At 47.1% G+C, this 16,662-nt stretch overlaps 1 protein-coding gene across 1 annotated transcript in view; it reads left to right on the top strand.

Moving 5' to 3' along the window:
- ZNF618 (zinc finger protein 618) overlaps positions 1-8,500 on the top strand; it is a gene marked incomplete at its 5' end in the record, with an annotated part of 182,300 nt that extends 173,800 nt beyond the window's left edge. Inside the window, 2 exon segments of the mRNA XM_079705913.1 lie at positions 5,707-5,808; positions 6,494-8,500. Of these exon segments, the coding sequence (XP_079562039.1) occupies positions 5,707-5,808; positions 6,494-8,010 (1,619 nt within the window). The 3' untranslated portion in view covers positions 8,011-8,500.
- Between the last annotated feature and the right edge of the window lie 8,162 nt (positions 8,501-16,662).

The raw sequence follows: 16,662 nt of genomic DNA, 5'->3' as shown, positions 1-16,662 counted from the left end.
TCACATTTTAAAGTGCATTTATATCTGTGGAGATGATTTTTCTTATTTTTGTTTTCCTCTTAGTATAGGGAATTACACTGATTGATTTTCTGTAACTATTCTATTTATGGGATAAGCTTCATTTATTCATGATATGTTATTATTTTTATTTTTATATTTTTTATTTTTGGCCACATAGCTTGCGAGATCTTAGTTCCCGAACCAGGGGTTGAACCCCGGGCCACAGCTGTGAAAGCGCTGAGTCCTAACCACTGAAACTGCCAGGGAACTCCCATGATGTGCTGTTATTTTTATATATTACTATATTTAGCTTGCTAATAGTTTGTTAAGGATTTTTGTGAAGGATGTTGGTCTGTAGTTTCTTTTCTTGTAATTTTTTTCTCGAATTTTGGATCAGGGTAATGACAGCCTTATAAAATGATTGGGAAATGTTCTTTCCTCTTCTAATCCTGGGAGAATTTGTTTAGAATTTGTATTATTCCTTCCTTAAATATGTGGTCAAGCTTTCCAGTGAACCCATATGGGAATTTTCTTTGTGGGAAATTATGTAAACTATGAACTGAATTTCTTAATAGTTATAGAACTTAAGAGATTTGAGGTTACCTGTTTCTTCTGGAGTGAACTTTGGTACTTTATGTTTTTTAGGGGGGGTTTTTTGTTTGTTTGTTTTACCTCACTTAAGTGGTTGAATTTATTGGCCTAAAGTTGTTCACAATCATTTTAATCCCTTTACTATGTGTAGCATCTGTAGTGATGTCCCCTTCTTTTACTCCTGCTACTAATAATTTGTGTCCTCTTTTTCTTTTTTTAATGTTTCTTGTTAGAGGTTTATTAATTTTACTGATCTCTACAAAGAATTAGCTTTTAGTTTCATTGATTTTTCTCTATTCTGTTTCGTTAATTTCTGCTTTTATCTGTATTATTTCCTTTCTTCTGCTTATGTTAGACTCAACTTACTCTTTTTTTTTAATAGTAATCTTTTATTTATTTATTTATTTTTATATTTATTTTTGGCTGTGTTGCGTCTTCGTTTCTGTGCGAGGGCTTTCTCTAGTTGCTGCAAGTGGGGCCCACTCTTCATCGCGGTGTGCAGGCCTCTTCACTGTCGCGGCCTCTCTTGTTGCGGAGCACAGGCTCCAGACGCGCAGGCTCAGTAGTTGTGGCTCACGGGCCTAGTTGCTCCGCAGCATGTGGGATCTTCCCAGACCAGGGCTCGAAACCGTGTCCCCTGCATTAGCAGGCAGATTCTCAACCACTGCGCCACCAGGGAAGCCCTCAACTTACTCTTTAAACTTACTCTTCAGATCTCTTAGTGTAGAAGCTTTATAACACTGATTTTAAATGTTTATTCTTTTCTAATATAATTATTTAATGTTATAAATAACATTTATTTAGATGTATCCCACAAATTTTGAAATGTTTTGTTTTAATGTTTAGTTCAAAACATTTTCTGATCTCCCTTATGTTTCTTTGACCTATGGGTTATTTACAACTGTGATGTTTAATGTTCAAATAGTTGAAATTTTTCCAAATATCTTTTTGTTGTTGATTTCTAATTTAATTCAATTATGGTCAGAGACTATACTTTATATGATTTCAGTATTTTTCTATTCCACCTCCTTTTTCTGGTAATCTAGTTATATGTATATGGGACTGCTTGATGTTGTCCACTCTCTGTTCATTTATATTCAGTCTTTTTTTTCTCTTTTCTCATGAGAGTAACAATTACTGAGAGAAGGCAGTTGAAATTTCCAGTTGTAGGTTTATCTATTTCTTTTTTCAGTTTTCTCAGCTTTTGCTTCATGTGTTTTAATGCTCTGTTATCACTTGCACACACACTTAGGATTATTATATATTCTTGGTGATTTGACCCCTTTATCATGCAGGGTCTCTTGTTACCCCCATCATATTTCTTGTTTTGAGGTCTGTTCTTTCTGTAATACTATCACAAGCATCTCCACCTTTCTCTTCATTACTGTTTGTGTGGTATACCTTTATTTAACCTTTTACTTTTAACTTATCCATGTCTTCATATTTAAATAGGTTTCTTATAGTTAGCATATCATGGGGTCTTGCTTTTTTATTAAGTATGACAATGTCCACTTTTATTTGAAATGTGGAGACCATTTAAATTTAATGTGATTTCAGTATTATTGGGTTTAAATCTACCATTTTCGTATTTGTTTACTAATTGTTTCATTTGTTGCTTATTCCTTTTTCTCTAATTTTTTGCCTTATTTTGGACTGAGAATTTTTTATGGTTCCATTTTTATCTCTACAATGGATTTATTTGCTATAACTCTTTGTTGTTTTTTTTTATAGTCTATTTGGGTTTTGAACTATGCATTTCTAACTTATCAAGTCTACATGTAAAGGCTATTAGCCTTTTCATATTGTGTGAAAAACTTTCAACAGAATCTTCTATTTCCCCTTCCTAGTCTTTCTTCTATTGTTAACATATGGTTTATTTCTACATATAATTACCACAATTCATTGTTATTTTTTTCCAGTGAGCAGTCAGTTATCTTGTTAAAGAGATTAAAAATGAGGGAAAACACTTTTTATATCCATTCATGTTCAGTTTCCAGAACTCTTTATTTCTTTCTCTAGATCCAGATTCTTATTTGATGTCATTTGGGGGGGGGGGTGATGTCATTTTTTTTTAATACCTAAAGAACTTCCTTTAACGTTTCTTATAGTTGCAGGTATGATTTTTTTTTTTTTTTTGGTTCTTATTTTACCTCCATTTGTGAAAGATAGTACCACTGGATTTAGAATTTCCTTATTTTATTTTAAAAATATTTTTGTGTTTTTTTTTAAATTGAAGTATAGTTGATTTATAATGTTGCATTAGTTTCAGGTGCACAGCAAAGTGATTCAGTTATACATACATACATATCTTTTTTTCAGATTCTTTTCCCTTATAGGTTATTACAAAATATTGAGTATAGTTCCCTGCGCTATACAGTGGGTCCTTATTGTTTGTCTGTTTTATATATAGTAGTGTGTATATGTTAATCCCAAACTCCTAATTGATCCCTCCCGCCTTTCCTCTTTGGTAACCATAAGTTTGTTTTCTGTGTCTGTGGGTCTGTTTCTGTTTTGTATTGATATATAAGTTCATTTGTATCATTATTTTACATTCCACATATAAGCTATATTATATGGTATTTGTCTGGCTTACTTCACTTAGTATGATAATCTCTAGGTCCATCCATGTTGCTGCAAATGACACTATTTCATTCTTTTTTATGGCTGAGTAATATCCCATTGTATAAATATAATTTAGATTATATAAATTTAGATTATAAATATAAATATCTTCTTTATCCATTCATCTATCGATGGACATTTAGAATTTTAGGTTGACATTCTCTTTTAATACTTTGTTCTGTTACCTGCTGGGTCTGTTGTTATTCTTATTTTTGTTCCCCTGTACTTAATTTTTGCCCCTCTCTGGCTGCTTTTAAGAGTTTCTCTTGTCATTGGTTTTCAACAATTTGATTATGATACTGTGCCTTGGTGGTGTTTTCCTTATGTATTTCTGCTTGGGGTCAGTTGAGCTTTTAGAACCTGGTTTTATGGTTTTCATCCAATTTGGAAAGATTCTGGCCATTTCTTCAAATATTTTTTCTGCCTCACCCCCGTTTTCTGGGACTCCAATTATATTTATGTTAAACTACTTAACATTGTCCATGCTCCATTTATTTATTTTCAATCTTTTACTCTCTCTGGTTTTCATTGGGTAGTGTTTTTGCTATGTCTCCAGCTTCACTGATTTTTTTTCAACAGCTGTTGTAAGCTCCTTATTGGCTAATTCCATCATCTCTATCCTTTCTAGGTCTGTTTCTATTGATTGGTTTGTCTCCTTATGTCATAGGTCATATTTTCCTACTATTTGGAATGTCTGGTACTTATTAGATGAATGATATTGTGAATTTTATAGTGTTCGATGCTAGATTTTGTATTTTTTAAGAGTATTAAACTTGGCTTACAGTTTGTTACTTGGGATCACCTTAATACTTTGGAGGCTTGCTCTTTAAATGTATTAGGGCAGATCTAGTGGCTTAGTCTATGGCTAACTTAGCCCCATAGTATTTCTCCCTGAACTTTAATCTCTGTCTCTTCAAGGGGACCGCTGGGCTCTGTTCAGTTCCCTGGTCCTACGCAGCAGCTTGAAAACTGCTTCCAGGCAGTAAGTGGCACAGTCAGAGAGCTCACCGCATTTGTTTCTTTTTTCTGGGATCACACCCTGGGTTGCCTGTATGAAAGCAGTCATATCATCATGATTATCAGTTGTTTGCATCTGGAGGGCAGAAGTGAAAGTCCTCTCCCCATCTTTTTTTGATGCATAGATTTGTTCGTTATTTGACTTGTGAGTCTAAAATATGTATCTATAAATAATACATATGACATTATGATTAGAGCTTGCTTTTCATTATCTTATGCATTTTCCCATGTTGCTCCAATCTACATGACCACCTTTCTAGTGGCTGCAAAATATTCCTTGAGTGCACATCCCAGAGTCTCTTGACTAGTCTTGCAGGGCTGACTGAATATGTAGAAGTTGGGGAAGTCTCTTCTCTAGGTATGAATAGTGTGGCCTTGACCTCTAAGGCCTGATGCCTTAACTGAGAAGAATGGAAGAAAGATGTCTGGCAACCCTGAACAGAGGCCACTGACCCATTCATATCCTCAGGTTGTGAATTCTACCTGTAAGATGATGTCTCAAGGAAATACACCCACAACAACAGCCAAAGAGCACAGAGAAACAATATTAGAATATTAGGCAAGTAGGTTCGTAGCAGAATAGTAATATTGTAAACGGCACAGCCCAGAAACTTAGGACTTGGAATGTAGTTAAGCAATTTGTGGAATATTGTGTGATAAAAGATTGTGTGGCCATTTGTGATGACAAGTATGTAACTCAGACCATTTCCACTCAGATATGATCTTAAAGAAATGTCAAGGAGTAACCGTGCATAGAGTATGTCACCTGCCCATTACTTAAAACTGAATACGGCTGCATATGCACATGTTAACAAAAATTAGGGAAATGCAGGGAGGAGGCAACTAGGAACCAGGGGACCTGGGATGTCCGTCCCAGCTCTGCTGCTGGTTTTCTGTGTTTTCCTGGGCAAATCCTTTCCTGTATCTAGACTTTGGTTTTCACTTCCTACATGTAATGAGGGGGTTGAGAATTGTATACTTTATGTCACATAGGGCTTTGGTTTTGTTGTATTCATTTAAGTTTAGAATATACTAAAAAGATGAAAAGGCACACTTTAAAGAAGCAAGAGTGTGAGATGCTTTTGGCTTCTTGGAGTGTAATGGGCACCCCCTTCCGGGTCTCAGAGCTAGAACTTTGTGCTCAGGGGTGTTAGGGGGGCCTCCCGGCCAGACTCGGGACACAGCGGTTCCCATTCCCTGAGTGCTTACTCCATGCTGAGCACTGTACCCAGCTCTTTTCCTGTATTATCTCTTGTTAGTCCTTCTAGCAATTGTGTGATTATCTTCATTCTTCCAAGTGATGAAAATGAGGCTTTGCAGGCCTCAGATAGTTGTCTTAGGAGCCCGGATTTGAACCCAGGCCTGAGTCCCAGAGGCCAGTCTTGCCTTCACCCGCATGCTCTAGTTCTCCTCGCCTGGTGAGCCGGCAGGCCTCTTGCACTTCAGGGAAACACACTGTCCCCTTTGTGCCCGCAGCGGACAACGAGAACAACATCGCCTCCAACCAGTCCCGATCGCCCCCTGCTGTCGTGGAGGAGAAGTGGAAGCCCCAGGCCCAGAGGAACAGTGCCAACAACAGTAGGTCTTTCCTGAGCGGACCCGGGGGCTGGTGGAAGTCTACTACACCCACCTCCAGAGGCCTCCCCCCCAACCCCAGCTCGTTCCCCTCTGCTCCCACATCCCCACCCCTGTGTGTCTCCCATGGTGGTGCAAGACCACGCATCATGGTTTCTAAAGCACTTTCACGCCTGAGACCTCATTGGTGGGAATTCTGACCTCATGGGATGGACAGAGGCGGCCTGGGGAGAGGTGCTCTGTTTGTGGTCAGAGAACACAAATTAGTGACAGAATCAGAATTATAGTCCAACTCCACTCTCCATGATTTCTCTTGTCTGCTTTTTCCTGACACTGTGGCCTCATGTATCTTATTCACTAGCGACTCCTGTGTTAGAGGCCATTCCTATATTGAGGAAGAGGTTAGACTGGTTGGCTTCAGAGGTCAAGGTGAATGACATGCAACAAGTGTTTACACACATATCACTACAGTCTATTCCCATGCTCACGGCAGGCATTACTAATCAATCACAGAACTTTATTCCTATGAGACTGTCACATGTTAAAGACTGCCAAGACCATCAGTTTGTATGCAAGATGAAATCTGTTCATAATTCCTAATACTAGATGCTTGAGTATTAGGCCACTGCCAGACCAAGGAGCCTTGACTGGCAGGGTTAATCACACCTCTCTTTGTGTCCCCTGCCAGCCACGACCAGTGGTTTAACACCTAACAGCATGATCCCTGAGAAGGAGCGGCAGAACATCGCAGAGCGGCTGCTGCGGGTCATGTGTGCTGACTTGGGCGCGCTGAGCGTGGTGAGCGGGAAGGAGTTCCTGAAGCTGGCCCAGACGCTGGTGGACAGCGGCGCCCGCTACGGGGCCTTCTCAGTCACCGAGATCCTGGGCAACTTCAACACGCTGGCGCTGAAGCACCTGCCGCGCATGTACAACCAGGTGAAGGTGAAGGTGACGTGCGCCTTGGGCAGCAACGCCTGCCTGGGCATCGGCGTCACCTGCCACTCACAGAGCGTCGGCCCCGACTCCTGCTACATCCTCACGGCCTACCAGGCAGAGGGCAACCACATCAAGAGCTATGTGCTGGGCGTGAAGGGCGCGGACATTCGCGACAGTGGCGACCTGGTGCACCACTGGGTGCAGAATGTGCTGTCGGAGTTCGTGATGTCGGAGATCAGGACAGTGTACGTGACAGACTGCCGGGTGAGCGCATCCGCCTTCTCCAAGGCCGGCATGTGCCTTCGCTGCTCAGCCTGTGCCTTGAACTCGGTGGTGCAGAGCGTGCTGAGCAAGCGGACGCTGCAGGCCCGCAGCATGCACGAGGTCATCGAGCTGCTCAACGTGTGCGAGGACCTGGCGGGCTCTACCGGCCTCGCCAAGGAGACCTTCGGCTCCCTGGAGGAGACCTCGCCGCCGCCCTGCTGGAACTCGGTCACGGACTCGCTGTTGCTGGTGCACGAGCGCTACGAGCAGATCTGCGAGTTCTACAGCCGGGCCAAGAAGATGAACCTCATCCAGAGCCTCAACAAGCACCTGCTCAGCAACCTGGCCGCCATCCTGACGCCGGTGAAGCAGGCGGTCATCGAGCTGAGCAACGAGAGCCAGCCCACCCTGCAGCTGGTGCTGCCCACCTACGTCAGGCTGGAGAAGCTGTTCACGGCCAAGGCCAACGACGCGGGCACCGTCAGCAAGCTCTGCCACCTCTTCCTGGAGGCGCTCAAGGAGAACTTCAAGGTGCACCCGGCACACAAGGTGGCCATGATCCTGGACCCACAGCAGAAGCTGCGGCCCGTCCCGCCCTACCAGCACGAGGAGATCATCGGCAAGGTGTGCGAGCTCATCAACGAGGTCAAGGAGTCCTGGACCGAGGAGGCTGACTTCGAGCCCGCCGCCAAGAAGCCCCGCTCCGCCCCCGGCGAGAACCCCGCCGCCCAGGAGGACGACCGACTCGGGAAGAACGAAGTGTACGATTACCTGCAGGAGCCCCTCTTCCAGGCCACCCCGGATCTCTTCCAGTACTGGTCGTGCGTGACCCAAAAGCACACAAAACTCGCCAAGCTCGCCTTCTGGCTCCTTGCGGTGCCGGCCGTGGGGGCCAGGAGCGGGTGTGTAAATATGTGTGAACAAGCACTTCTCATCAAAAGGAGGCGACTGCTCAGTCCAGAAGATATGAACAAACTCATGTTTCTGAAATCTAACATGCTTTAAGACTTCCGGATGAAAAGAAAGAACAAAGAAAAAAGAAGAGAACGTTAGGGAAAAAAAAAAACCACACAACACTGTCGCAAACAAAGAAAAAGGAATTTAAGTTCTAAACACTGTGGACCTCATTATAAATGCCCCCTGGAAACTTAAGTGCTTTTTTCAGTGTGTGTGTGCATGTGTGTACACAATCACGCGTGCACACTTTGGGCGTGGGCGGCTCTGTGCTCATCTGCGTGTGGCCGCAGAAGTGTTGCACACGCATGCACACACATACTCCCCTGGTGCATGTATGCATGCCCGCTCGTGGGCGCGTGTGCATTAAACTGGGCGTGTCAGGAAAGCTGAGTGTTTGGGAAAGAGGGAAGATGTTTCACCTCCTTTTCTCAGTAAGGGGGCTTTAAAAGACTCCATTTTCAGGTGCGCAGATTGGTAGAAAAGTGATGTAAAATGTTCAGGCAGCTGAGATCTGAAGTGACTTGACGCTCTCTGTCCTTCACTCTGCGGTCCCCCTTGCCTTCCATCCCCCTCCCCAAGCCTTCCTGACCCTATTGCACCCCACCCCTCCCCGGCTGCTCTGCCATGGATTCTCCAAACTGCATCAGATGGACAGCTTCTGCACTGGACTTTGTTCTTGTTCACCTTCAGGGCATTGAGCTGCTGCCTTTGTGATACCCTTGGGTGTCATGGGGCAGCCGCCTTAGAAACACACCTATCTATCTCCCCAGATCAGGAAAGGAGACTTTAAGAATATAAAGCTGACCTTTTGCTTTTTAATATAAGATAGGAAAAAAAGACATTTTTTCAAAGAAGTATAGATACTGTCTCCACTCCTTAATAATTTTTTTTCCTAACATTTTAGCAGTTTTTACTTTTTTTTTTTTCAAATTTGATTTAGGCTCTGCTAGGAGGCACTGAATGTCTGTAACTTATATTTTGGAGGGTTTTTTTGTTTGTTTATTGATTGCCCGTTTTGTTCCTCAAGTCACTGTAAACTAGCTCATCTCAGTGGTATATATTCAATATCCGAAGGTTTTTATTAGACTTCCCTGTACAGTCCAGTTTTCCTGTATTCGAACAGCCAAGACCATGAACTTGGCTGTGCTGTTTGGAGACCAGGAGTGAGGTTGGAGTCACAGGTTTCACAGACGTGGGGTTCGGTGGACGCCATAGGGAAGCATGTGGCTTAGGAGCTCTCCTGAATGTAAGCAGAAGACCGCCCTCCTGGCTCGCTCTGTCTGGTACTGCGAATGTCTGATTTCTATACCCAGAGTGCATTACACTACTCGCCACGTCACTGACCCTTGCAGCTCAGCAGGGACTCCTGAGTTGATCCATGTTCACGTCCATCACACCTCAGACCCACGGCCTCCTCTCCCCAGGACCCCGGGGATTCCGGCGGGTCCGCTGCCCACAGCCCTGGGGGCGGTCCCCACGCGAGCCTCTGCCCTCCTTCTAGGACAGTAGTTGAGCACGGTGCCTTGTGGGCCAAATGATGGATGTTTCGAGGGTGAAATGGCATTAGGCCACATTCAACTTGATGCTGTGAAAGATGTTTTTAGGCTTTGTTTCTCTGTGAGCAGTTTAGGTTCCACACACAGCCTAAATGCCAACAGGGTGACCCTTTCCCCTGTGAAGAGGTGGTTCCGTCAGGATCAGTGCTCAGCCTCCCACCCCACCTCTCAGTGAATGAAGTGCTGGTGGTCCCATATCCCCCCAGTGCCCACGGCTGTGGGATGGAGATAGTTACACCAAGGCTGAGGATGCCTACCATCGTGGGGGGCCATTTGCTAAGGCACATTCTACCATCTTGGGGGTTGACCAAGTCCACTCCATCCCTTCCTAGTAACAAAACATTGTTCAACTGTGAGATACCTCGACTACAAAAAGCACTGTACAACGGCCCTCTCCCCCAGGTCCGTGGCAGTAAAGTTGGGGAAGTAAAGTTGATTTGAAAACTCAAGGCTTAGGATCATGGACCAGAACACTGTCCCAAGTGTCAAGCCTGCTCACTTTGCCTCGTGAACTAACCCTCCCGAGTCTTGGACACACTGAAAGGCATCAAAGTGGGCCGTTTCCCCATTCGCTCCAGCAAACCATGGTCTCAGGAACCACCATGCCATTTCCTCTCCTGGAGAAGTTCTGGGTGTTAACTCTACAGCACTTCCCATTGGGGTCACACCGTCAGAAGAGCCTCCATCTGCACTGGACAGTCACCTCACGTCGCTTCCTAGAGTATATGGGAGCATCGGCAGACTTTTCAATGAGACTTGTGGGGGCATTCCAGAAGGTGGCTGCAGGGTTGCTGGTGGGTGACAGATGCCTACAGCAAAAGGCCTCCAGCTTTGCTTTGCTGCTGGGGAAGGGTCCATGACCTGGCACTCTGAACCACGTGAGGAGGATGGGAGCTACCCGTTTTGTGTGGTTAGTGGGAGCTAAGCCTTGGAGCCCATCCTTCCCCTTCTTAGAGCGGAGCTGTGCTGGCGTTGCCTCATTATGGGGCCGCTCAGTTAGCAAATAGGCATTTCACTTTCTTGCAAAGCCATCAGGACCAAGCCCTGGTATCAGCGTTCTTCTCTTCAGCAAAATTGAAGTCGTAACTAAATTCCAGTTATCTAGTCATATGTGTCAACTCCTGTCCTGTTCCTCCTTTGCACCTCAGTTCAATCCTTAGGGCTTGGCGTGCTCTGCAGATGTGATGTGAGTGCCACTAGGTCTCGGAAAGCTGTCTCCTGGGGCTGCCTCATCCAGATACGGGAGCAAGGTGGCAGGTAGTCATTTCTCTCTTGCAGCCTCTGGTTCTTCAGAAACTCGTTGCCAACAGGAAAGGCTGTACCAAGGTGCCCCCTCCATCTGCTTTCTCATGCAGACAGCTCCCATAGTGCAGAGCCCGTTGCGGTGAACAGCTTAATAAAACCCAAAGATCTCACAGGCCCAGCCACTGGCCCCACATCTCCAGCAATATCCACCCTATCCAAATTCTAGCTCAGCCAAAGGATTGAGGTTGGCTCTTCCAGTTCATCTCCCGGCCCCTAGCCTGGCATTGACCTTCGGAGAGTTTTTGTCTTCTGCCTCCCAGTTCTGTGACCACTATAGGACTTTACAGCTCAAGGCGGTTGCCTGCTGACCTGGACACAACTTGGCTGAACCATGTGATTCCCAGGATAGAAATGGCCTTTGCGTTGACATACACGGACCCCAGAGGGGAGGTGGAGAAAACACACCTCCACTCTGCAGGGTTTTCCCCCTCATCTGAGGTCAGTTGGCTTCACCACCAAAGCCCAAGCCAAGGACCATAGCCTCGTGGGTGGTCCCTCAGATTTGAAGAAACTGGCGGGTCTCGGCTCCACCAAGAGCAGCGGTGCCGTCCCAGTCGTTGTGAGTGGATGCCCTTGTGCCGACGTGGTTCTTTTTCCCTGTGCCCAGGTCCACCAGCCAAGCCTCCCTCCAGATGGTAGTTAGAAACCAGGAAACAAAACAGAGGGGCCACTGGGCAAAGCTCCTTTCTGGCCACACTTCATCTTGGGGTTCACGGCATAGAAAGCCACCTACTGTGTCCACGAGCAAGGACGCTTTGCCACCAACCTGCCTGACAGCCTCATGCTTGGCGTTCGGGGTTTGGCTCTTGACTGGGAAAAGGGTGCTGAGGTTTCCTGATGAGGAGAGGACAGTCCGATGACACAGTTGAGAAGTTCTGCGTCTCCAGATTTCTGGGAAGGACTTTTTTGGACACCAGCTCTGTAGGCTGGCAAGCGTCTTCTCCGTCAGTTTGCTCCTTTCTCTCCTGCACTTTCGAGAAACACCAGAGAAAAACTCTGCAAGGCGTGTTTTCCACTGTGAAGCAGACCCTCTGCCTTTAGGGGTCCTCTAGGCTTGCGCCTGGACTTGGACTAGACTCCTTGGAAAGTGGGCATCTGAAGAGCTGTCAGGGATGCAGCATGCGTTCTTGGGGGCCACAGGTTCACAAGAAAAGTTTGGAATGAACCTGGGATGTGGATGGAGAAGGAGGTCCTGTGAGACATGGCCCAGAAGGGGACAGTACCTGGATGTCGCCATGACGATGGATGTGCTTGCAGAGACGGGAAGGGGAGGCACCCAAAGCACGGCCGGCAGTCTCCTCCTGCCCACTGAGCCGGGCAAGTTCATAGCTCTGCCCTTGCCTTGGGCACAGTGACAGCGCCTCTGTCCCTGGGACGTACCTGAGGGAGGGCTTCTAGAAAGGCTGCTGGTTTAGATGAAACCCAGAGGCTAAGTAAGGCTCAGGCTGGCCCCTGGAGACAGTGGGCGGAGGGCTCCTGTCTCGGCCCCCCTGTATCCAGCCGGGCCAGTGGGAGAACTGGGAAGGGCCCTGCCCTCTCTTCACTGTGGCTAATGTTTGCTAGGCCAGTTATGGTGAACCAATGATACAGTGTTTTCCCTTTTCTGTTTCCCACCCGGTTTCCCCTTTTCAGGGTTTTCTGGAGGATTTTGTTGTTGTTGTGTTTCTTCCTCTCTCCTTTGCGTTTGAGGATCGTGGTCAGCGGAGCCCCGCCGTTCCCTGGAGGGGCGCTGTAGTTTCTGTGCGAAGAGGCACCTGCTCCTGCTTTGATGAGGGTAAAGGGCATCGGGTTGCTGTTTGTTGTATTCATGCCCCTCCACCACCACGGGCGTTGCTTTAAAGGTTCAACTGCTGTACAGAGAAGGATTTGCTAAGTTTGCAGCTGGGTGTCAGCATCAGGACCCATAGGGGCCCTCCCCACCCATGCGTCCCACTGGGCACCTTGACTCTTCGAACCAAAGTTCCTTAAGGGGGCACAGCCCAGCCTGGTCCGCAACCTCAGGGGCCTGGGATCCCTGTGGCGCTTCCTGAAGTCCAGCTTGGCAAGAGACCATGGGGTCTGAGGCCAGCCAGAAAGGGGGGCTCCTCCCACAACGCAGGTGCCAGCCAGTCCCTGCCTGGGACCCTTCCCTCCCACCCAGCCAGGGTGGCCGGGTTCCAAAGCGGTGAGCGAGCTCGTGGACTGGCACGGGGCTGGAGACAGAGGGACCCGCGGAGCTGGAGGCTCCCAGACCCGCCGGGCAGTGCATCCAGGGCCATTCAGATGCCGAGCATCAGGAAATCATTTTGTACAACCACCTGAAGCAGAGATATTTTTTAAAAAGCATAAATTATTTTCAGTTGTTTTCTGATGATCCTCCCTTTTTCTTTTCCCCGTAACTTTGCGTCGGTGATTCTTTCACATCAGGTAAATCTTGAGAAAGCCTTGGTGCGCCTCCCTCCCAGGCCCCACTCAGTACCCATGCGTGTGCACCCTCATCCTTTCTCAGTAGTTAAGACGTTCTAGGCAATACCATAGGCACAGCTGACTGTGTCTCTCTCTTCGAGTGCAAGAAACTCAAGTCATCTTAAAAAAATACAAAAAAAAAAAATTACAAAAAAACAAACACAAAAAAATATCTTTTTTAGGCCAGAGTTTTCTACAGGTATTAATGAATATTTTTCTTAATCCTTATAAGTTTTATGTGTTTAATATTTCTTAATACCGGTAGCATTAATTTATACTTTTGTAGCAACACAATATTTTTATAAACAGCCAGTGCTTTGGCTCAAGTCTCCACAAGGGGTTTATGCAGGGTTATCTTGGGACCCTGTGTACCATGTACTGTATTTAAAAAAAAAAGTTACCTAGTGTCACCCTTGCTGTGTTAATTAACAAAAGACGTTGTTTGCGGTCTCCTGTGTCGTTGGTGTGGACCCAACAGTTCTCCAAGGAGTCACATTGCATGGGGGTTGAGTTGACAGTTCTTGTGATATGTAAACCCCCGAGACCAAACTTGAGGGTTTATTTAGGCTTTTTCTGTTTGTCCTTTGGATTTTTGGTTTCATTTCGCTTTGGTACCGTTTCTCCATTTACGGCCAAATCAGTTTTCTGGTGTTTAAAACTTTTACTGATGTCAAATGGAGGAAAGGAACAGGAAAAAAAAAAAAAAAAAGATTTTTACAAAGTAATAAAATTTAAAACTAAGCTGTTTAAATGTTGCTGTTTTTACCTGTCTGTTCTTGTCCAAAAGTGGGACATTCCCAGGGAGAAGAGGAAGGTTCTACTTGGTTCCTTAAATCGCCAAAAGCCCCCGCCCAGAAATCAGCACCCCCTACCCCCCGAATTCTTGCAACATTATTTCCTGGTTGGTTGATGCCAAGGTAAAAAGACATCCTTTTAATGGTTAGAGAGGATCAGTTGCTTAAATGATTTCATGTCAGTGTTGTATTTATGGTTTTACAATAAAACAACCTTTAGGAAGATGGCAGTGCGTGGTGTTATTTCTTGGGTTGGCATGGGGCCATGTCATCCAGGTAGGAGCAAGGCACTGGTGAGTAGAGATGGACAGAGGCAGAGATGTCACCTGGGGGTGACAGAGCTGGAGTCCATCCCGAGGGGATACTGCGTGAGGCTGGGGTTAGTCAGCTCCTCGGAGCTCCCTGCTGACCTCAAGGCACCAGACCCAGGTTGGTGGTGTCTGATAAATAAGGGAGGGACATGGCCACAAGAAGACGTGGTCCCCGTGGGCCTTGTTGTGAAACACTGTCCCAGCAGAGGAAGGATGGATTTGGTCCGAGTCCTACAGGCCCAGTGCCCAAGGGACACATCCAAGTTCGCCTTGGCCACCATCATTTATGTGATGTGTGTTGTGTATACCGTCTGTTTTCTGGGGAAGAGTGCCTGTAGCTTGTGCCAAGTTCCTGATGGCATCTGTGACTCAGGAAGTTAAGAATCAGTGGGAGCTGTGGAGACACATTTCAGCCCAGTGTCTGGACACACTGTCCCCAACACAGGCCTGGGTGGAAAGCCTGCCTTGGGAGGAAAGGCTCTCTCCATCCCAGGAGAGGTTCAGGCAAAGCTCAGATGCCTGCAGTGGGTGTGAACCAAGCGACTTGTGGGCCCGCCGGGCAGCCAGACCAGGTAGCTCGGGTGCCCTTCTTCCTCTGTCCTTCTGAAGCTCTGCGTGGCTTTCCCACAGTGTCCCCTTCGCTGATGCTCCCTCCCCATTTGCTGGCCACTGAACTGCTGCCGTCCTCCGAGCCAGCACCCCAGACAGCTCTCCCACTCCAAGACGGTGTGGCCTTCCTCCCCCACCTGCCTGGAGTCAGCACACCCGTCTCCTAAGTGAAGCACACATCCAAGTTCGTCTTGCCCAGTGGTCACGTGTGTGAAGTTTGAAGTGTTGTGTATTGTCTGTCTGGGGGAGAGCGTCTGTGGCTTTGCCAGTGGCATCCGTGACTCTAGCCAGTGCCCTCCACAGTGGGCTGCAGGGGCCCAGCCGGGTGGACTTGCCCCTCTGCTGGCCTCGACCCGAGCCTCACACTACAGACACGCACATCAATGCTTGGCTTGGAGAGTCGAACTGAAGGCAAGTCCTGGAGAGAAGACGCCACCAGAAGACAGCTGTGGCCAGAGTGGGCAGGGAGGGTGACAGCTTCTCCTAAAGCAGGCCTGCTGCTGCCGGAACGGCCGTTCAAAGGTAAAACCACGTCCGGCTTTATCCCCGTCCTGAACCAGAAACGGGTGCTCTCCTCAAAGAGGATGTGCTGCTTGATCAGCCAAACAAATTCCATCAAATCGCAAGGATGACAGCACGAATTGGCTGAGTCTGGGCCAGCCTCCCGGGGGCATCAGCCCTGCCCTCAGAACTCCCCTCCAGTGGGAGTTGCCTGCTGTTCAGTGTACCGTGTGGACATTCCTGAGCCAGCGGTTGAAGTTTAATCAAGAAGTTTCTATTGGCTCTAAAACAAAAGTCAAGAGTCCTGCTGGAGCAGGAAGACCCCCCCGCTAGCTGGGAACATCGGGATCCAATGAGGCCAGGGCGTGGCCAGAGCCTCCATACGACTGAAGGCCCAGCCTCTGGATTTTAAAATAAAAATTTTTTAAAAAGCATGTTTCTTTATTAAGCAGCCACATGTATTTTGTGACAGAGATGAGCATGACCAGTATCTTTAAGAGAGAATTTGCGGTGAGACTGTTTAAGAATCAGATGAGTCATCAGGGTAGCCACTTGGCTGCGAATGATTCTGGTGCCTTCCGGGAGGAATGGACTCCTGACTGGAGGTCACAGATGTGCTCCAACCCCATCCCACCCCTGAGGGGCAAGACAGGATCCCAGGGAATTTTTTGTAGTGAAAGTTTTAGTAACTGTCATGGAGATAAAAGCCTTCAGGACCAGGGAGGGTGGCAGGCAGGGCTGGTGACCCACAGGGGAGGCCCCATCTAGAGGGGTGTCTCAGGTGCAGGATGCAGGTCCAAGGCTGCCAGAACTTAGTTTTCAAGAGATTTGAGAAACCTAGAGTTTTATATGGGAGGTCCTTTTTTTTTTTTTTTTTTTTTTTTTGGCTGCCTTGGGTCTTTGTTGCTGTGCCCGGGCTTTCTCTAGTTGCGGCGAGTGGAGGCTTACTCTTTGTTGTGGTGCGCGGGCTTCTCATTGCGGTGGCTTCTCTTGTTGCAGGGCACGGGCTGTAGGCACCCGGGCTTCAGTAGTTGCAGCACTTGGGCCCTAGAGAGCGCAGTTTTCAGTAGTTGCGGCGCGCGGGCCCTAGGGTGCGCGGGCTTTAGTAGTTGTGGTGCACGGGCTTAGTTGCTCCGTGGCATGTGGGATCTTCCTGGACCAGGGATCGAACCCGCGTCC

This window comes from Hyperoodon ampullatus, assembly GCF_949752795.1.
Source record: "Hyperoodon ampullatus genome assembly, chromosome: 6".
NCBI classification, from domain to species: domain Eukaryota; kingdom Metazoa; phylum Chordata; class Mammalia; order Artiodactyla; family Ziphiidae; genus Hyperoodon; species Hyperoodon ampullatus.
Note: the sequence above shows the minus strand (reverse complement) of the source record. Positions and strands in the feature narration are given on the sequence as shown.